This window comes from Narcine bancroftii, chromosome 1 (genome assembly GCF_036971445.1).
Source record: "Narcine bancroftii isolate sNarBan1 chromosome 1, sNarBan1.hap1, whole genome shotgun sequence".
In the NCBI taxonomy this organism is placed as follows: Eukaryota; Metazoa; Chordata; class Chondrichthyes; order Torpediniformes; family Narcinidae; genus Narcine; species Narcine bancroftii.
Genome location: NC_091469.1, coordinates 50435627 through 50456465, shown reverse-complemented (window position 1 = coordinate 50456465; position 20839 = coordinate 50435627). Strand labels below are relative to the sequence as shown.

Sequence of the window (20839 nt, the reverse complement as noted above, 5' to 3'; positions counted from 1 at the left end):
CTCGGACAGGTAAGGCCTTCACCTTCTTCTTCCGACGTTCTTTCATCTTCTCTTCTTCCCGTTGTTTTCGACTTTTCTCTCTTCGCTGCCATTTTCTTCTCACCTTTACTTTTACTTTGTTTTAATTTTTATTCTTGTACCTTTGTGTTTTATGCGTTTTTTTTCCACTTTTCCGGAGAGGGCTGGAATTCCCTGACCGGCCACTACTCCATCACGTGACACCTCTTCCACCTTCTTATCTGAAGCAAAATAGCAGAACCATCCATGAAGCTTGATAGAATATATAAATGATGATAGAAATAATACCAGGCAATGTAACATTACTGTGACAGAGAGATCATTCACTGAGAGCACGAAGAAGATAATGTTGAAGTCTTATCGCTCCAATCTCTGGCCCTACATTTTGCTAAGGTAATTTAATGTCCAGATTAAAAGCATCTTACATCTTTTCTTTTTCTCAGATGTGGATTGAAGATTTTGTATATTTTCACATATAACCTGATACAATTCTGTGGACATTCATGGATATCTTCAAACATAATTGCCAGATTCTTAACATTTGGGGAAGGTAAGTCTTTTCTGGTGCAGGTCATGGGTACTTTTGGAAAGAATGAAGTTTCCTTTCGACATGGAATGATTTTCAGATATTATCTCACAAATATAAAATACTGGTCCAGAAAATCTTTAGGCCATAGGACTGAAATACTGAATACAGCGGAAACACCAAAACTAAAAGGGGAAAGGCAAGATGAAGGAATATGTATGGTTGTGGGGCAGGCTTGCGTGTGAGATTGGTAATAAGCTGACTCCAATTATTGAATTCTGGTTTTAAATTAAGCACACAAGAGCATTGTGCATCACTTCCATGTGCAATGGGATTTGGCACTTAACATGTCATTTGAAGCAATACTTTAAACTCACTGACCATGGGTCCCAAACCCATAAGCGTAACTACAAAAGGACAAAAACAGCAGACACATGGAAAGACCGTCCACCTGTATCTTGCATACTTTCCTGATTTGGAAATGATTGCTGGGTTTAAACCTGGAACTCCCTGTGGGTGTAACTTTAACAGAACCTCTGAATGTCTAAAAGACAACTTCTCAAGGGCAATTGGAGATGGACCATCAATGCCTGCAATGACAAAAAAATAACAAAATATAGCAGGAGAATTTTCAACATCAAATGTTAGGATCCTTGACATTTCTGGATTTCATTTTTATGGACAAGGCGTCACATGACAGTATTTTAGGTGCTAGACATCCACTTTAGAAAAAAAATAGATCAGATTATTATTTAAATGATGAAACATTGCAGCATGCTATTGTGCAGAGGCAATTGGAAGCTTGTGCAAGAATTGAAAATGGTTGGTTTGCAGTCAACATATAATCAATGAAATGTCCTTCATTGCTAGAGGAACTGTATTTATGAGTTGCCAGTTTCTGCTGCAACTATACAGGGTACTGGTGAGGCTGCACCTACAGTGTGCAGCTCTAGCAAGCTGGCTTTGGAGGTAGGGGAGGATCACCAAGAGAAGCAATGCAGAGGAAGTTCACCAAGAGGAGGCCATGCAGAAGAGGTTCACCAAGTTTACTTGCCAGAGATGAACGTGTGATTGATGATATGCTGTGGTACATCACTTGACCAACAGGCAGCCTAGAGAGATGGCACCTGGCCTAATGACATCCAACCACCCAGTGGGCTCAGAGGGCCCATGGTATAAAGCCGAGGTTTTGACCATGTGCTCTCTCTCTCTCTCTCTCTCTCTCTCTCTCCCCTGGGATCACTGTAAGCACAGCTAGCAGCCAACTAGATATTTATGTGGGTGGAATAAAGCTGTGTTGGCCCAAACAATATTTTGCCTGTGTTTTCCTTTGGCACAGATTGAGTTGCCTGGGATTATACTCGCTGAAATTCAGAAGAATGAAAGATGATTGGAAGGGAACATTTAAGATTTATGAAAGGGATAGAGAAGATTGAGGCAAGGAAGTGATTCCAATAACTAGGTGAGATTAGATCGAGCTAATTTGATGTAGCCTCAAAATTGTGGAGAGTTGCTTTAGGACAAAGATGAAGAGGAACTGCTTCTCCCAGAGAGGAGTAAATCTGGAATTCTCTGTGCATGGAAGCAGTAAAGGCTGCTTCATTAAACATATTTAAGACAGAAGGATAGATTTTTACATTGTAGAGAATTAAGGGTGATGGGGAAAAGCCAAATGGGTGGAGCTGCGTCCAAATGCCAGATTAAATAGCAGAGCAGGCTTGATAGATCACCTATGTTCATATATTCTAAGAGACGCTCTCTTGTTGTCATCAATCTTTTGAAGAAATTAGAAGCAGAGGCATTGATGAGCAGGAATCAAAGTCACACTCAGCTCATCATACTTACTTGATGTAATCTGATCTGCTCGAACACACGAGGCCAAGCATGTGAAAAGGCTCTTTTGTAATACAGATAAATCATAATCTGGGGAGATTATGCATTGAACAAGTTCCTTCCACAAGGAAGAAAATTCTGAGGACACCATCCTCTTCTCCGAATTCCTGTCTCTACTGCATGTCTTCCCAGGCCAGGCCTTCTACTTCAGAATGTCTGACATGTCCTCTTTGTTTAACAAATGTGGAATTTCCCTGACTGTTATGAATAATGCCCATACTAATAACTCCTCCCATTCTCATACCTCTGGCCTCATCCCACCATCCCTAGCCAGAACATGAACAGTCCCTTTGGTCTTCACTTTCCATCTCACCAGCTTCCACATCTGTCATTAACCTCTGACACTTCTGCCAACCTCAGTGTGATCCCACCACCAGCCACATCTTCCCCTCTCCACCCCTATCGCTTTTGCAGGGATAAGTACCTCTGAGACTCTCTGCTCTGTTCCACCCTTCCCATTAGGCTCCCCCCCCCCCCCCCCCCCCCAACCATCTCCATCCCTTAGGCACTTCCTGCTGTATTCACAGGAAGTGTAAAACCTGTCCCTATTTCTTGCCACTTTTCTCTATCCAGGCCCACAAGCAGACCTTCCAGGTGAGGCAGAAATTTACATGCACACCATCTAACCCAATAGTTCTCAACCTTTTTCTTTCCACTTACATACCACTTTAAGTAATCTTTATGTCATTGGTGCTCTGTGATTAGTAAGGGATTTCTTAAGGTGGCATGTGAGTGGGAAGAGAATGATGAGAATTACTGATCTAGACCCAATTGTTACTGAAATATTTTGCTTAGAAAAATTGCCATTGGCCCATTTCCTTTGGAGTTATGAAACCGTGCACATAACAAGTCAATTAGGTATGATTAAAAGAGTGGTTTTCAACCTTTTTCTTTCCACTCACATACCACTTTAAATAATCCCTTATTAATCACAGAGCACTTATGGCATAAGGAATACTTAAAGTGGTACATGGGTGGAAAGAAAAAGGTTGAGAACCACTGATCTAATCTACTGTACTTGGAGTGGCTTCCTCTACATCAGTGAAAACAAATGCAGATTGGATGACCGCTTTGCTGAACTGCTTCCTGTTTGTGGGTCTAAGTTTCAGCTTCCTGTAGCCAACCATTTCAACTTCTTCAGTTATTTGTGCAATGATACCCTGATAATGGAAGAGGCCAAAAATACACGCAAGGCCAAACGTAAACTTAAACAGCCTTAAAACTAACAGAAAGAACTTTTTTGTAATTTAGGTAACCCCAAACCTATCTCTTCTGTACCTATCCCTGTACTTATTTTTTTTCTTCTCTGACTTTCACCCCTCCTCTCCCCTTCTTAGTGGCGTTTTCCTCTACTCATCTCTCCATTTCTAACATCCTGTCATCATGGCTCCTCTCTCACATTTTTTCCCACTTGAGGTACCCCTTTTCTCTTTCTTCTCAATAAAGGATCCAGATCTGACATGTTGACTAACCATTCCTATCCATGGATCTGACCTGTTGAACTCTTCCAGCAATTTTTGCTGAAATTTTTGACAGCAGACATGTCCCTGAGTAAGCTGGAATTCTCCAGGTTGTCAAAAGCCCAAAGAATTGGAGTAGGGACGGGAGAAATAATGGGGAACAGCTTAATGCAACCAACACCATCATTGTGATTCTGCATATTCCTGCAGCTCTCAAAAAGCATGGGTCATACTTGGGAATGATCCCCAGAAAAATCCAACTGAGTTTGGAACTGGCATTGGTCTTAGTACATGTCAAAGACTGAAGGAATACTCGTGAGGACAGCTGGGTGGGAGTTGGTCCAGCTCTACACTTATAGTCAAGTTCTGCCATGGAGAGCAAACTTGACCACTTAAAAATCAATTGACATCACTTAGTCTGGCTGGTATAAGCAGCAGACCCAAGATTGTAATGTCTTTCTCTTTGTGTACCTATTACTATAGTATTTATAGATGAGGAGTGCTGTTGATCGTTCCACTGCCTGACATCTGAGAATGCACCTATGTAACCAAGTATTGGCAGGAGTATGAAAGCAAATGTTTTGAAGTTTACTTTTACCCAAATCAATTGTTAGAAGCAGGAAATAATACTGTTGTGGCTCATTTCAGATAGCCTTGTGGACACGTATTATGCCATCGGGGCTGTGATGTGTTACTGCCAATTGTTATCAAACCTGGAGTTGATTCACCTGCTCACAGGCATTGAACAAAGTCCATGTCTTCCCCGATTCTTACAGGTAGGACTTATGTGTGCCTTTAGCTATATTGGATAAAATTGAGATAAATGGCATTAACAAATTTTGAATATTAAAAATACCAAAAAGGAAGTAAAGTTAAATGAAAGATGGATGGAATAAAGTATCTTGGAATAGTGACTGATAGTAACTGGCAAAATCTGTACAAACTAAATGATCTTCCTCTTCTTAGGCAGATAGAAAGGGACTGACAGAAATGGAGAGACTCACTGATTACTTTGGCGGGAAGGGTTAACTGCGTCAAAATGAACGTGAAGCCAAGACTGCAATATCTTTTTCTTTCACTGCCTATTCTGTTACCTAAATACTTTTTAAGCTAGTAAACAACCATATTAGACAATACCTATGGAATAATAAGAATTGCATTGGAAAAACTGACATGGGACTATGGCTTGGAGGACTTAAACTCCCAGATTTCAAAAAATATTATCTAGCTGCACAGGCTAGATTTCTCGCAGCCTTCTTCACTGAAGACAACCCCCTAATCTTGGGTTCAAATGGGAATTACTCAATGGAGGAGGGGGAAGCAAAGGACTTTATCTATAAATGGAGTGTCAAATCACTAAAGAAAAAGATGGATAACCCTTTTTTAATACATATGATTAGAACGTGGCAAGAAATTAATGAATATATAAGGAAAAATGTAGGGATATCAATAAAAGCACCATTGTGTAAAAATGTATTATTGCCTATGAATATAGGCAATAGAATATTAAATTTGTGGTATGACAAAGGCATAAGGTATATTAAGGACTGTTACATGGAAGGAACTCTTATGTCCTTTGAACAATTAAAACACAAATGTGGAGTGGTCAATAGGACCTTCTGTTTTCTCCAGCTTAGATCATTCTTCAGAGAAAGATGGGGACCAATGTTGACCCCACCTGAAATTAGTGAAACAGAACGAACGGTCTGGATGGGGAATACATCCAAATTTATAACAAAAATGTACTATGCTCTCCAGAACAAAAGTGCAAAACCAGAGTTGCAGAGGTCAAGGAAAAGATTGGAGTCCTACTTGGGTGTGGTGATTTCAGAAAGAAGCTGGTCAGATTGGTGTAAGGACAGCATGACATCAATTATAAATGCAAGATATGGATTGGTTCAGTATAATTTTTTACACCAATTATATCTGACCCCACAAAAGTTACACAGATCAAAACCAGAAATTTCAGAGATGTGTTTCAGATGTGGGATTGAGACAGGAACCTTTCTACATGCCACATGGTTGTGAGTGAAAGTGAGGCCATTTTGGCAAGAAATTGCAGAAAAATTAAACCATGATAACAGGAGAAATTAAGTAATTTCATGGAAATAAGCAATAAATTGATCAAATCTCATTTATAAAAATAGCATTGGCGGTAGCAAAAATATGTATCGGGATCACTTGGAAGTCTGACTCCCCTCTACTTATAGCACGATGGACTGCGGAAATGAACAGTTGTTTATCTATGGGAAAAAAAATCACATACAACTTAACGAACAAATATGACATTTTTGAAAAGGTCTGGCAGCCATACCTGGACCACATAGGGGCCCAGATACAGTAATAAAAAGGAAAAAATTGTTATAAAAGTTACTATTATACATATAAAAACAGTTTCCCCAGTTGTACTCCATAGACTTAAAATATATGTGTAAGCTCTGACAGTGAACGGATCTGTACGTATGGAGTGGGGGTGGGGGGGTGGTTTGGGGAAGGGAGGGACTGTTTTGTTATGTTTGTAAGAAAAAAGTTCAATATATTGATAGTTATTCTCTTTGCTTCCAGTTGCCTGATCATTAACATAAACTTCACTCAATAATTCTTAGTTCATGCTGCTGGTCTATGCTTTCAGGTGACTGAGAGGAATGTGATCCTTTTTGTGGTTCTTAGTAGTCAAGAAGAGATGCAAAACAAGCATATTGTCTGGGCCGTGTTTTTCCTCTGGAACACTTTAGATGTAATCAGGTGAGTAGCTGGACTGCTTGGTTTACTGTTAGTACAAGAATATTGATCCTTAAGCATAAAAGAAAGAATTCTGCTGCGCAGAGCCCATGATCAGCAAACATTGCCCAAAATCTAAGCTCCAAAGAGATGTCTCAGTTTGCCTTACATCAGTGACATTTTGCACTTACACTTACACAAGTGGAAAACCCAGTGACAATATTAGCTAAAAGTAAACCACGAAAGTTTGCAGGCTCCATGGTTGAGTTGAAAACACAATGCTAGAGAAACTCAGCAGGTCAAACAGTGTACCTTATGTAGCAAAGATAAAGATACATAACCAACATTTCAAGCTTCAGCCCTTCATCAAAGTACTTGACCATATTTTCAGAGTATTAATTTTGCTTGCTGACTTAAGAGTTGGTTTTCATTGTACTAAAAAAATGCCCTCGTGTTGTGTTGGTCTGCAACAAGGTATGGCAATATCAGCTATCTGTAGAGTGAGACTATTCTTCCTGGATCATGACCGAGAAATGCTGGGAATGCTTAGTGGATCATGCAGCTGTTAGTGATACAGTTCTTGGATCCACCCAGACCTGATGCATTAATGCTTTCTCCTATCACAGAAGCTGCCTGACCTGCTGAGTGTTTGCAGCATTTTTTTTTGGATATATTTCAGATTTCTAGCATCTGAAGGTTTTTGATTCTCTTCCTCAACCTCTGCTATTACTGAAGCTGGTAGTTGCTGGAAAATCCCGCAGCTTGAGCTTTAAGACACACGATGAGGACATCGTCGAAATTTGCCTTTAGTGTGTTAATCAAGTCCTTTTTGATTTGATTGGGAATGTTATCCATGTGGTCACCCTACTGAATTTTAAAATTTGAAGGAAGGAACAGACTGGGGCCACATTGTACTAACCTCATGTTGGTGTCCTGCCTGGTGGAAGGATGAGCAGTTACAACAGAAAAAAGTGATGCTTCTTGACACTTTATATTCCCTGATCATGGTAATAACTGCCTGGCACGTCTTGACCCTGTCCACAATGGAGGGGATATATCCCCTCCACTGTAAGCCATCTTAACCAATGCTATCTTGCATTCAAATCATTTTAATGTTAACTTAAGAATCACAGCAAGTGGTCATTCAGCTCAACATATGCGTCATACCACTCAGATTGAGCTTTCCAGTAGTCTATACCTGCCCTTCCTTTCAACTCTGCATATTTCAACATCTCCAACCTTACAAAAGTGCTGAAGTAATTTCCTTTTGAAAGGAATTACAATATTGGATTTCCTACCATTCCAGATCACAGCAACTTTCCACATACAATATCTCATGCCACCTCTAGTCCTTTATTAGTTATCTTAAAGAACCTTGGACTTCCTCAAAGAATAGAATGAGATCACCTATGGAAGAATAAAGTATTGCATATTGGTAAGATCAATAAGCAAACTATAAGTTAGAACTTCAAGTGCTGAGAGATGATGAGAAAAATTTCATTCTGAAATGCTCAGAGAGAGGTTGACTTTATAAATACCACTTAACCATATTTTCAGAATGTTCATTTTGCTTGCTGACTTAAGAGTTGGTTATCATTGTACTAAAACAATGCCCTCGTGTTGTGTTGGTATGAAGCTCAGTCATAATATAAATACCCACTCTTCCTTCAGATTTTCTTGTTATACTGATTCTGGAAAAGAATCGTAAGATTTTCAAATCCAATAAAATGCAAAATATATTTCAGATATGGTGCAGGCTACTCAATTCAATCACATCCTTGTAAAATTTATGAAATTTCAGCATTTTTATATTACTGTTTTGCTTACTCCTTAATTCAGAGGCATCCAGAGCAGAAAAAGGCCATAGAACACTACAGGATAGAAACAGGCCCTTCTAGTCAGTGCCAAACTAGTCTGCCTAGTCCAGTAGTTCTAAACCTTTTATTTTCCACTCACATACCACCTTAAGTAATTCCTTACAAACCTCAGAGCAGATGCCATTGGTGCTCTGTGATTAGAAAGGAATTACTTAAGATGGTATGTGAGTGGAAACAAAAATGTCGAGAATGCTGGCCTAGTCCCACTAACCTTCACCTGGACCATACCCCTCCCATTCATGTACATGTCCAAATTTATCTTAAATGTCAAAATTGAGCCTGGATTCACTTATTCAGCTGGTAGCTTATTCACACTCCCACCATTTTCTGCATAAAGATGTACCCCCAAATGTTCCTTTTCAACTTTTCTCCTTTTAGCCTTAACCTGAGTCCTCTAGATTTTTAAAAAATATCTCACCTAACCTCAATGGTAAAAGCCTGCTTGCATTTATCCATACCCATCATAATTTTGTATACCTCTTATCAAATCTTCCCTCATTCTTTTACGCTTCAGGGAATAAAGTCCTAACCTGCCAATCTTTCCCTATAACTCAGTTGTTGAAGTCCCAGCAACATACTTGTACATCTCCTCTGCATTCTTTCAAATCTTATTGATATAATTCTTGAGGTTAGGAGCCCAAAACTGCACACAATACTCCAAATTTGGCCTCAAGGGGTGGGGGGGGGGGGGGCATGGCAAGATGGCATAGAGTCTAGACATCAATTCCGACTTCTCTGGCCAGACTTTTAAATACCCGTTTTTTAACCCTTTGTTTTCAACAAGTTTAAACTTTTTAAATTTTAGTTTTAATTATTAAGGAATTATTATGGCCACTAATGGTAAAAAGACTAAACCTCAAGTTCATAAGAAGTTACATTTTCGAAGTGCTGAAGATTTGGGGCCTAGACGACTTGATACAGCCCCAGGCTCAATCTCTTCATTGTCTAAACCCCCAAGATTGCCTGTGGGGGCTGAAATAAAAACCTATTGTGCACCAAATTTGGCCTCAACACTGTCTTGTAAACTTAACCATAACATCCCAACTCCTATACTTAAACATTGATTTCCAAAGGCTAAAGTGTCCAAACCTCTATTTACGACCCTATCTACCTGTGACTTCACTTTCAGGGAATTATGTATCTGAATTCCCAGAACCTTCAGTGCCCTACCTTTTACTATGCATGTCCTTTCTTGGCTTGTCCTTCCAAAGTGCAACACCTCACATTTTCTGCATTAAATTTCAACAGCCATTTTGCACTCCATTACCATATAACCATTCTTCCAGCTGGTCCTCTGCAAGCCTTTCAGGCTGTAATGATAACTGTAATAATACTCCATTTAAGTTTCTTCCAATTCCATTTCATTTTACCCCAACAGCATCTCTTTCTATCTGCTCCTCCCTTCTGTACTTAACCAGCTTCACATTTCCTATGCTTGTTCTCATACCTGTGTTATTCTCTCGCCTCCTCTGTGTATATGTGAAACTTGTTAACTTCTCTCAGTCAAAATATTTATCTCAAATTCCCTAATGGACTTATTTGTGACTAACCTGATTAACTTCTGAATGGAACTATATTCTCTACTAAACTCTTTTAAAGTCCGAAACATTTCTGTCAAGTCACCCCTCACACTTCTGTAGTTTGAGGAGCACCACATTGTTCAGCTTTTCCTGATAAGTACAAAATATCAGTTCTGTTGAAGTTATTGGTATGGAAAATGAACAGGCCAATAACATGTGGAAACCCTTAAAGTCTTCAAAACAAAGGGGCATAATTTGCATTAATGTGGCGTCAATTGCCATCTGCCACAAGTTAGATTCACTCATATACAGGAAGGTCTCTTTCATTCTGGAAAATTGATGAATGTTTGAGGTGATCATTCTCTGAGCAAAGCTGACACACAGGATAACATGAACCGGATGTGCAACTGGATATTCCTTCAGTCAATCAAATTGAATGATTTAGAAATGAACACCACAGGGGCTGGTAATGAACTGTAAAAGTACATGAAATATCTAAGTTGGTACACTTGGAAAAATGGGTGGTGGAGTGGAGCCCAAATTTACAAAGACATTTTTGGCAGGTGTAAAAGAGAACAAATGCCAACTGTCTGCATAACTGGATTAATTTTATGAAATGTGGGATATTTTCAGACCAGGCGATAGTATAACTTTTTAGTAACTAAACTATTGTGGATCTTAAATTGTTTCCTTGTGAAATGGAAAGTAGAGATACCTTTACATTGGACAGACCTTGTCACCACTGCTGGTCTACTGTTAAAATGTGCATTTAAAATATATTTGGAAATAACATGCCTAATGTTCTTATGTTAACAGATATCCACACAACATGCTAGCAAGCATAGGAAGTGATTTTCATATTTTGTCATGGATTTATCATTCCCTTTGGGTGCCATTTTACCCTTCAATAGTACTGGCTGAAGGTATTATGCTCAACATTATATTTAGTAGCACACAGTTGCTATAGAATTTTGCAGGTCTGTACTCTAATGAAACTATTTCTGGCACTTATATTATGAGTCCAGCTTTTATCTTATTCTATTTCCTTCCCACTTCAATGAGGGCAGCACAATGACTTGTTGAAGACCTATAGAACACTATAGTATAGAAACAGGCCCTTCAGACTATCTAGCCTGTGGTAAACCATTATTCTGCTTAGTTCCAAAGACCTGTATCTGGAGGTCCATAAACCCTCCATAACCATTCCATCCATGTACCCATCCAAATTTCTTAAATGTCATAATGGAGCCCACATTCACCACTTCAGCTGGCAGCTTGTTCAATATTCTCACCACTCTCTGTGTAAGTATTTTCACCCAATGTTCCCATTAAATATTTCCACTTTCACTCTTAACCCATGTTCTCTAGCTTTTGTATCACATAACCGTAGTAGAAATAGCATTTCCATTTACTCTATCTATCAGCCCATCATAATTTATTTTACATCTATTAAATCTCCCTTCATTCTTATACACTCTTGGGAATAAAACCATAACCTGTTTAACCTTTTCCTATAATTCAGTTGTTCAAGTCCTGGCAACATCCTTGTAAATCTTTTCTACACTCTTTCAATGTTATTGATATTTTTCCTGTAGTTAGGTGACCAAAACTGCACACAATAGTCCAAATTTGGTCTCACCATTGTCTTGAATAACTTCACTATGACATGTAAACTCCTTTTCTCAATTTATGAAGGCCAATGTGCCAAAATCTCTTGTGATAAAAATAAAACTCTTCACATGAGAGAAGATATTTAGAATCTTTATATTTTAAATTTAGACATGCAACACAGTAACAGGCACTTTTGGCTCATGAGCTGGGCAGTGCAAATACCCCAATTAATCTACAACCCCATATGTTTTGAAGGGGGGAGGAAACTAGAGCCCCTGGAGGAAACTCACATAGACATGGGGAGAACTTACAAATTCCTACAGACAGTGCCAGATTCAAACTTGGGTTGGTGGTGCTGTAACAGCTTGGCGGTAACCGCTAAACTAACTGTGCTGCCCGCATTTTGTGAAAAAGTTAGATTAGTTCCCAGTTGAAAAAAAATGTACATTCTTGTACAAATTTTTTTGTTAAAAGAATGAAAGGGATGAAATAGTGTTTAGAGTAATGGGGAGTAAATTATTGCTTGAACTGCCACCTGGGAGAAAGTCCTGTAGAACTAGACCAAGGGTTAGAAATTATTCACTTATCAGACAATGGTGAACCTCTTGATAAGTTTCCTGCACAAGAGGCAAATGCAAAATTCTTTGGAATCCTTGTCATGTTCTTGCTGGATATCTCCTTGTTACATTAATCAGTATGGAGCAGTCTCTCCAATGCTCCTCTGTGACGGAAGAGGGGTGAATATTATATAACTGGCAGGTAGAATAATTGAAAATAGCAAACGATGAATATTGATGATGTGTTTTCATATTAAACCCCACTTACTAATTTGGTTTTTAATTTAATGGTGGGTTAGGAATATGTTCCTCATTGGAAACAGCTGGTGCCATTTGAGAAAAACTGTTGAGAAATTAACTTGAAAGGCAAAGATGGCAAGAAAGTCTGGCAAATGTGAATTCAGTGGTTGAAATAAAATACAGTTTTAAACTTGGCAAACATGTCTCTTCTCATCAAATAAATCAAATGAGAAAATTGAATAATTGAGGGGAAATTGAAAATGTGGCACATGGACCACAGCTATAAGCAGCAGAGGGTAATGTCTGCAACAGAAAATGGAGAAAATAAGACAAAACTAATTTTTTTGCAACTACCTCCAATATCTTGTGCTTTTTTTAAAAAATGGTTGGGCTCAGTTGCGTTGACCTGACCTGTCAACGTGATTGCTTTTCAATCTTTGCTTTAGAACAAGCATGACATTTCAATTCTCCACAGTCTGGGCCTGTCATCTGAGACTTGTCATTTTCAAAAGTCCTTTCAGACTAGTCCTGTAGTATGGGTTTATTTTGATAGGAAACTGGGTGGAGTCGATCACAATTCATTTGTGATTCCAAGTGACAAGTCTTTCATCCTTTATCTCTGTCCAGGATATTGACCAGAGGTGAAAGGCTCTTTTAAATACACTGTGTTGCTCAGTAGCCAGAAGATGCAAAATGGAATTTGTACAAATCCTTTAACTTTGTTGTGTCCAGAGCTCTAAATCAGATTACTGAATCCAGCCAGGATTGGCTCTCCCTCAAGTTATTTTAGTGTCTCCCCTGTAGGGAAATGGGGAATATATCCTTTGTACACATCTCGGAGACAGGCAACTATTGGGAAGGGGGTGGGGAGAGATGAGGGAAAAGAATGCAGAAGTGAAACTTTATCCAACTACTGTACTATGGCATACTGGGTCTCCAGAACCACAGACCTTGTACGAAAAGACTATTTTTCTGATGGATAACTAGATTTGAATGGGCTTTGGTCTAAAAATACTCACAGGATTACTGAATTTGTAAAAGTCTTATCTTTATTAATTAGCGGGAGAAACTTATAGGTTGTTATTGCAGACAGGTCTAAGCTTGTGCTTAAGTTCTTGGAATAAATAAGAAACAGTTTAAAATCATTTGGAAGAGCACAGTTTAATCAAGACAGTATAAACATGTAGTTCTGTCTGATTAACTTGATTACACATTTTGAGAGCAAAATTTGGTCAACATGGATTTAATACAGGGGATGCTTGACAAGTCCCACATGATAGATTGGTCAATAAAACAAAAGGCCACATGATCCAATAAATCCAAAATTAGAGAGCCAAGAATGATAGTGATTAACTTCCAATGTGCTTTCACTGGTCTTGATGCAACTTCCTTTTATTATTTATATTAATAATGTAGGCTAGCCAATATTTAATTTTTTAAAATGGCAGCGTGTCCGGAGCTGCTGTAACAGTATTGCTGCTGGTGAGGACCTGCAGAGCAAATTTACAGTGCTCCCCTACGGGGTCCAACTGCCATAGGCTCTGTACAGACTTTAAAAGCAAACGGTAGTTTATTTTAAAATCCCGTGACCATGGGATCTGGGTCCAAGATGGCAGTGCCACCTATGATCAGCAGTGGCCATGAGGGATTGCAGGCTCCAGGGAACTGGTGAAGGGCACCAGAAATGGGGAGGAACCCCCCCCCCCCAATTTGAGGAGAAACAGAGATGACCCACAGGATGGTGATCACAGCAGCAGACCAGTGAGGGGCTCTGAGGCTGAAGAACACACAGGTGGATTGTTAGTGACTCAAAGCGAGAAACCCACAAAGGCTGCAGGTGACTGTGTTCAAAGGACACTTTAGGCTGTGGACTGCTGGACACTGGCTAAAGGGGTACCAGGTATTGGAACTGAGATTCGAGAAGTTGCCGAGGGTGCTGGAGGCTTCCTGATTGTGTCAGGGGTGTGCATCTGGAGCTCAGGTTGCTTATGGATTGGACTGAAGGCTGTGGAAAACTGGAGGTGAAGCCAAGGACACGTAGTGACTCTGGGGGACTCTCTTTTGCTTCTCTTTCTCTGACTCTAAGGAGTGCTGGGAAATTTCAGCTGCTTGTAAATCTTGGTCTGCCTTAAGGTAGACTAAAAAAAAAATTGTGTAATATCACATTTTGTTTTATTACATGACATTAAAAATGAATTAATGTACATCATCAAAGTAATTAATACAAATATTGATCACGAGGAAGAAATGTCGTTTACAGGAAAATATCAGTGATCAAAAAAATTGACAAATGAAATTCAAGGAAGTGTGAGGTGTTCCAAACAGGTCAAGAAACTAAACAAAGTTTAGGTATCAAGGCACAGAGGACTCATTGAAAGAATGACCCTGGAAGATAGCAGGAAAGGTTGGTAAGGTGGCCAAAGTCATGTGAATATTTTTCATTTGCTGAAATATAAAAGCTAAGAACAGAAATGGTACAGGTTCTGTAAAGAAATTGCTGATAAGAGAGTGTCCATCGGAAGGAAAAAAACTGAAATGTAACAGCAGAGAACTAAGATGCTGCAGCCAGGAGTGGATAATGTCTGAAAAAGTGAAAAGATGGAGTGTGTGTGTGTAAAAACAGATGCTTTCTTAATAGAGAGATCAATAACCAGGGGGCATACACTTACAGAAATTGAGAGAACATTTAGAGAAGAGGCAAGAAGAAATATTTTTCATTCAGAGAGCATGACAGTAATTGTCTGGAACTCATCGTGTGAAAGGGTGATGGACTAAGAACCAGCATGCAGTTAGCCTACTTAGTTCTGCAGCTAAGATAGACATAATGTAGCAAATGGTCCCCTACTGTGCTCTAAATCTCTAGGAATAGAAGCCACATAGGTCTTTAGTTACTTCATTAAATCTATGGTTGCAGTGTTTGGGGTTCTAACCCACTCTTACTTTTACCCTAGTAATTGCGATTTATCAGTCGTTGCCTTATTTTGAATTTTATGGAACTTTCTCCTTTATACTACCTGGACCCATCGGCATCAGAGTGCATTTTCCATATGTATTGCAGGTCTACTGTCTAATCCTTGTTGCTGGTAAGTTGAAATTGATTCTCTTCTTTTTAAATTCTGCATAAAGTTATATGATCGAATCAAAAGCATGCGCTGGTGGTGAATTATGGTATTCTGTCACACTGAATCATGGGGTTATCCCCTGTGGGTTAACACAGCTATTTTTTGATCTAATGAATAGAGCCAAATAACTCTTTTCATTCATTCATTATTATTCCAACTGAAAATACTGACCACAAATAGAAAGTGACAAATAGAAGAATTTTGCAAACTCAAGTGACATTCCAGAAAACAGGAACTTTTTTTCACTTGAACAATTAACCATTTGATAAATTCATATTAAGGGATGAGAGGAAGAAAGTGATGGGAATTCTAACTGACAATCACCACCTTCTCTATTTTCATATCTACCACGGCCTGATATAAATGGTCATGATGGAGACTGGGGACTAGGCTGTTTACCTCCTTGGTAGGTTTGAAAATTGATACACTGGAGAGGTGGAAGAGTGAATGGTTGGGAATACGTAATATTTTCCATTGCCACTTGCTCCATACAATTTTCAGAGAGCACCAGGCAGAATCTGACCAATGTCTCCAATTCACATCTACTGGATCAGTGTCTTTTATGGACAAGGTGCTTGGAGATAATGTAAAAAAGACTGAACCCAACAGTCAAATGCATATTGATGAATCTGCTATATTTCAGCTTATTAGGATTTTCAGCCTTGGTCCATGTGCACATTAAATTGGCATTCATAGTGGGAGTGATATTAAATGCATTTCTCCTTCTAAGTGTATTTGTTAACATTTTATGGTTTTCTGTTTAATTTAGGTATGTATAGCATCTGCAAACAATTCTCTGAAGAACGAAAAAAATTCACAGGAAAATACAGAATTAAATTACATCAAAATTAAACATAATGGATTCAGATAATCATTCACATCCATCTACAAATGCTTCCAAAATAATTGGAAGTTAATGCTTCTGAGTTTGCTCATGTGACATTTGAATTGCAATTAGACCAAAAGTAGTGTAGAGCTCAATATAAAGCAGAATTGCATACAGTGGGCTCAATCTTACCTCCTAAAGTTGACTGGGTTATGGTCAAGTCAGATATTTAAGTTGAAAAAAGCATTTAACACCTTGAAGCAGTGTTCTTCCAGTTTCAAAAGAAACAGGACGCAACTTGATTTCAGATTTATTGTCAGAGTACATACATGACATCACATACAACCCCGAGATTCTTTTTCCTGCAGGCGCAGCAGAACTACCATTTATTGGTAGTGCAAACAAAAACTGCACACAATGTAAAAAAATATAAACAAATAAGGAATTGTAAACAGATAACAAATGTTAATAAACTGACTGCAATACAGAATTTTAAAAAATCAGTAAAGTGCAAAAGTAAGGGTCCTTAAATGAGTCCGATTGAGTTTGTTGTTGAGGAGTCTGATGGTGGAGGGGTAGCAGCTCTTCTTAAACCTGGTGGTGCAAATTTTGTGGCACCGCTACCTCTTTCCCGTTGGTAGCAGTGAGAAGAGAGTATGTGCTGGGTGGTGTGGGTCTTTGATGATAGTTGCTGCTCTTCAATGGCAGATGGTGGGGAGGGTTTTGCCTGTGATGTCCTGGGGTGTGCCCATTACCTTTTGGAGGCCTTTATGCTCAAGGGTACTGCTGTCCCCATATCAGTCCGTAATGCAGCCAGTCAGCACACTTTCCACCTGTAGAAATTTGCCAGGGTTTCTGATGTCATACCAAACCTCTATGAATTCCCGAGCAAGTAGAAGCGATGGTGTGCTTTCTTCACGATGCCATTAGTGTGTTGGGTCCAGGAAAGATCCTTCGAGAGTGACTGCCATGAACTTAAATTTGCTCCCCCTCTCCACCTCTGATTCCCCAATGATGACTGGATCATACACCTCTGGTTTTCTCTTATTAAAGTCAACAATCAATTCCTTGGTTTTAGTGACATTAATTGCAAGGTTGTTGTTAGTGCACCATTCAACCAAGTTTTCAATCTTTCTCTTGTATGCTGGCTCATTGCCTTTTTTAACGCAACCCATTACCATGGTGTCAGAAAATTTGTACATGGTGTTATTGTCATATCGAGCCATACAGGTATAGATTTAAGAACTCAGACCTGTGGTGCTCTGGTACTGATGGAGATTGTGGAAGAGATGTTCTTACCAATTCGCACTGATTGTGGTCTAGAGGTGAGGAAATCCAGGATCAAAGTACACAGTGGGGTGTTGAGCCCCAGGACTTGGAGTTTGCTGATCAGTTTTGAGGAGATGATGATGTTAAATGCTGAACTGCAGTCGTTAAAGAGCATCCTGATGAAGGCATTTTTGCTATTTGGATGAGCAGACTGCTCTCAAAGGGCAGGGTGATCATTTAAAGATTAACAAGTGGTTCCCTGTGTGCATTTTCAGGCAACTTTTCTTAACTACAGAAGGCCTTATTTCCCAGAAATCAATACATTGCATGAAGGGATAAAGTAAGGAATTAGGCTCCTTTTCAAAGCAGCTTGTGAGCCAAGTGGAGCAAGAATGGCTTCCCCAGATTAAAGCTACCTGTTTTGCATCCACCACATCTTCCCAGCTTCCCACTCATTATCAGCTTCCCCTGACCATCAGTCAGATAACCATTCTTCATCCCACCATAATCAAATATCTGACCATCCCTGATTACCATTAGGAACTGCCAACACCAATGGATCCTCTTGGCTAGGACCCCTCCTGTGATCATCACATTCCTCAAATGCAACCTGCATGTGTTTGATCTGTGGGACTCTAGCCTCTCAATCAGGCTGCCTGGGAAAAGGAGATCGACAAAAGAAATTGAAAGGAACAAAGCCTTTTCCTTAATGTTTCCTGGCCTCAGATAAGGTCTGAAGCAGGACTAAAATCTAAGTCATTGCTTTTTAAATAATTTGATCTTAAATACTGAAATTTAACCATTAGTTATGATATTAGGACTCTTGGAATATTGTCACAATGCCAGCTATCTAATACCATAATGTTGTTGAGATGCTAAATGGATAATTGTTTATTGCTACTTCTGCAAGCTGATTTTATAAAAGCAATAGCATAGTCCATATGTAGTGGGAGTTTGTAGTAACCAATTTTTTAAAAAGCTGTTTTTATTGAAGCAAAATAGCCAAATTTTTCATAAAAAGATACACATAAAAAAGACATAAAAACAAACAAAATGCTCTCTCCTGCCCCCCACCTTGGTATGATAGAAATTTCTTCCTCGTTCACAATTGAAAAATAACAAAAATAAAATTCAATCAGTTAAGGTATGAGGTCCTAATGTATACTAATAAAGTATATATTACTACAGTAGATAAGAGGGGCATGGGAGGAGAGTTATCCATACTAATTCAATAGCTGGGGAGGTGTAATGATGGTAATAGGCCAAAAAAAAGCTCCATATTTTTTCATATGTTGCTGGTTTCCTCCTCACACTATACAAGATCTTTTCAGGTGTACTACAGAATATTAACTCATTGAATCACTCACTGCTTCTGTGAAGGAGGAAGTTCAGATTAAAGTATTCTTTATTGTGGTTCATATTATGACCTTGTAGATCTCCCAAAATCCAGACTCAAGGTTCAAATTAAATTTCAATTTTTATAATATGAGGTTATTCTAATAATGCATTTTCAAATGTTTTCAAAAGCGCAAGTCCAAAACATATGAAGTAAATCTCTGTCACAGGTTTTACATCTCTGACTATTGGGAGAGGCATTATGATATATTTTATGCAGTCTATGTGCCGTGTAATAGGTCCTGTTAAAGATATTAAACTATATTTGTTGATGTTTAGTTGAAATTAGCTTGAGGCATTTCATGGATATTACACCAATCAGCATGAATAATTTTCATAACTAAATAAAGTTGTTAATTGAAGTGGAAATAATTCATCTGCATGCAAGTTGTTTGAAATATTTTGCTGCTTAGTCTATTATTCCACAAGATCTGAATTAATATTTAAAATGAACTTGCTGTAATTTAAGACTCAATTATGTCAAGATGAACAGTAACATTCTTTCCCTCTGCCACTGACCTGAATCTCAACTTTTATTTAGTTGTTTGGTAATACTTGGTTAATTCAACAGTACCACAATTTATTATCATTTAGCTGAAGATTTCAGGTTCAGTGTATTGAAGCAAGAAGGAGAAACGTCAGTGAGAACAGTCACTTTAAAATACGTACCTTGTTCAATTGATGAATTGAGTGGATGTGGGAAGTAAGTAACTCCACCATCATAAGATGGAAAGCAGCTGGGAAAAGAGAACCAACAGTGTATGCATACAGCAGCTAGTCCGATGCATGTAGTTGCACATTTACACTCTAGTTGGGCATGATCCTGTTTGGTTCCCTCATGGTTAGAAACAATGGTGTAGTTAGGGAGAGAAGTTTCCAATGCTTGCCTGGAAACATATGCACAAAACTTCCTCCAAGTAGTGGAAATATAGTTAGTTAGAAAGCAAGGATAAAAAAAATTCCATACCCTCTGTCTACCATAACCCCTCCCAAACATGTAAACTGAAAAGATGTTTAAATAAAAATGCTTTGAGGATGCAATTAACTTCCTCTTGTTTAACACCACACAAAACTTTTACTCAAATGCTACCACATTCTAATATCCACTTATGCCCAGCACAAAAGACTGTATAAAATCGGTAATAATTTTTCTATTTAGGTAAATTAACTAAAAATAGAAAATTCCTCAGAGTAACTTTTTTTTGTTTTTATTTTTTCACATCTACACACTAGAATATAATCCTGAGGTTATTATTAATAACTCGGTGATTTTATTTACAAGTATAAATTTGCTGTATTTTCTTTTCAAGTAGTTTTTGCTTGTATTTTCTTTTGTTTTAACCATACTTTACTGTTATTCAGTGCATTTTCCAGAATATAGCAAAAATACTGAAGTGATAACAGGATAAAAAGTTTTGCCATCATTGTAAATCCCTAAATCAATATGGTCTTTTGCAAATTGGTTCTTTTATAGAAATTGCTACTTCTTTAACAATGAGTGAAACTTAAACAATAATATTAATTTGAATACATGACTCTAATGTTTCAAACTATAAACTACCAACACAAAAACACTAAAGTCTAAAGTTTGAAAAGAGGATTTAACAGACAAGCTTTCTTTCCGTTATGGTACGTTGAATACTTTATTCACTTTACACATGTTTAAATGGCCACAAAAATCTCTAAGATGCACAGCACAAAATTGTGGCGCTTGTGTGGATGGAACACAATTATTTTGTTTAAGCTATTGCTCCTTATTAGAGGCGCTGGGTTCACAGCTGAAGCTGTATTTTTGACAGTTCAG

The 20839-nt window shown here is 38.5% G+C and overlaps 1 protein-coding gene across 2 annotated transcripts in view; it reads left to right on the top strand.

The window, feature by feature from the left end:
• hacd4 (3-hydroxyacyl-CoA dehydratase 4) overlaps nt 1-20076 on the top strand; it is a 30653-nt gene extending 10577 nt beyond the window's left edge. For both annotated transcript variants that reach the window (XM_069926785.1, XM_069926792.1), the window contains exons 2-7: nt 462-568; nt 4546-4673; nt 6530-6642; nt 10832-10938; nt 15375-15506; nt 16315-20076. In XM_069926785.1, the coding sequence (XP_069782886.1) occupies nt 462-568; nt 4546-4673; nt 6530-6642; nt 10832-10938; nt 15375-15506; nt 16315-16397 (670 nt within the window). In that variant the 3' untranslated portion in view covers nt 16398-20076. The remainder of the gene's footprint in view (nt 1-461; nt 569-4545; nt 4674-6529; nt 6643-10831; nt 10939-15374; nt 15507-16314) is intronic.
• The last annotated feature ends 763 nt before the right edge of the window (nt 20077-20839 follow it).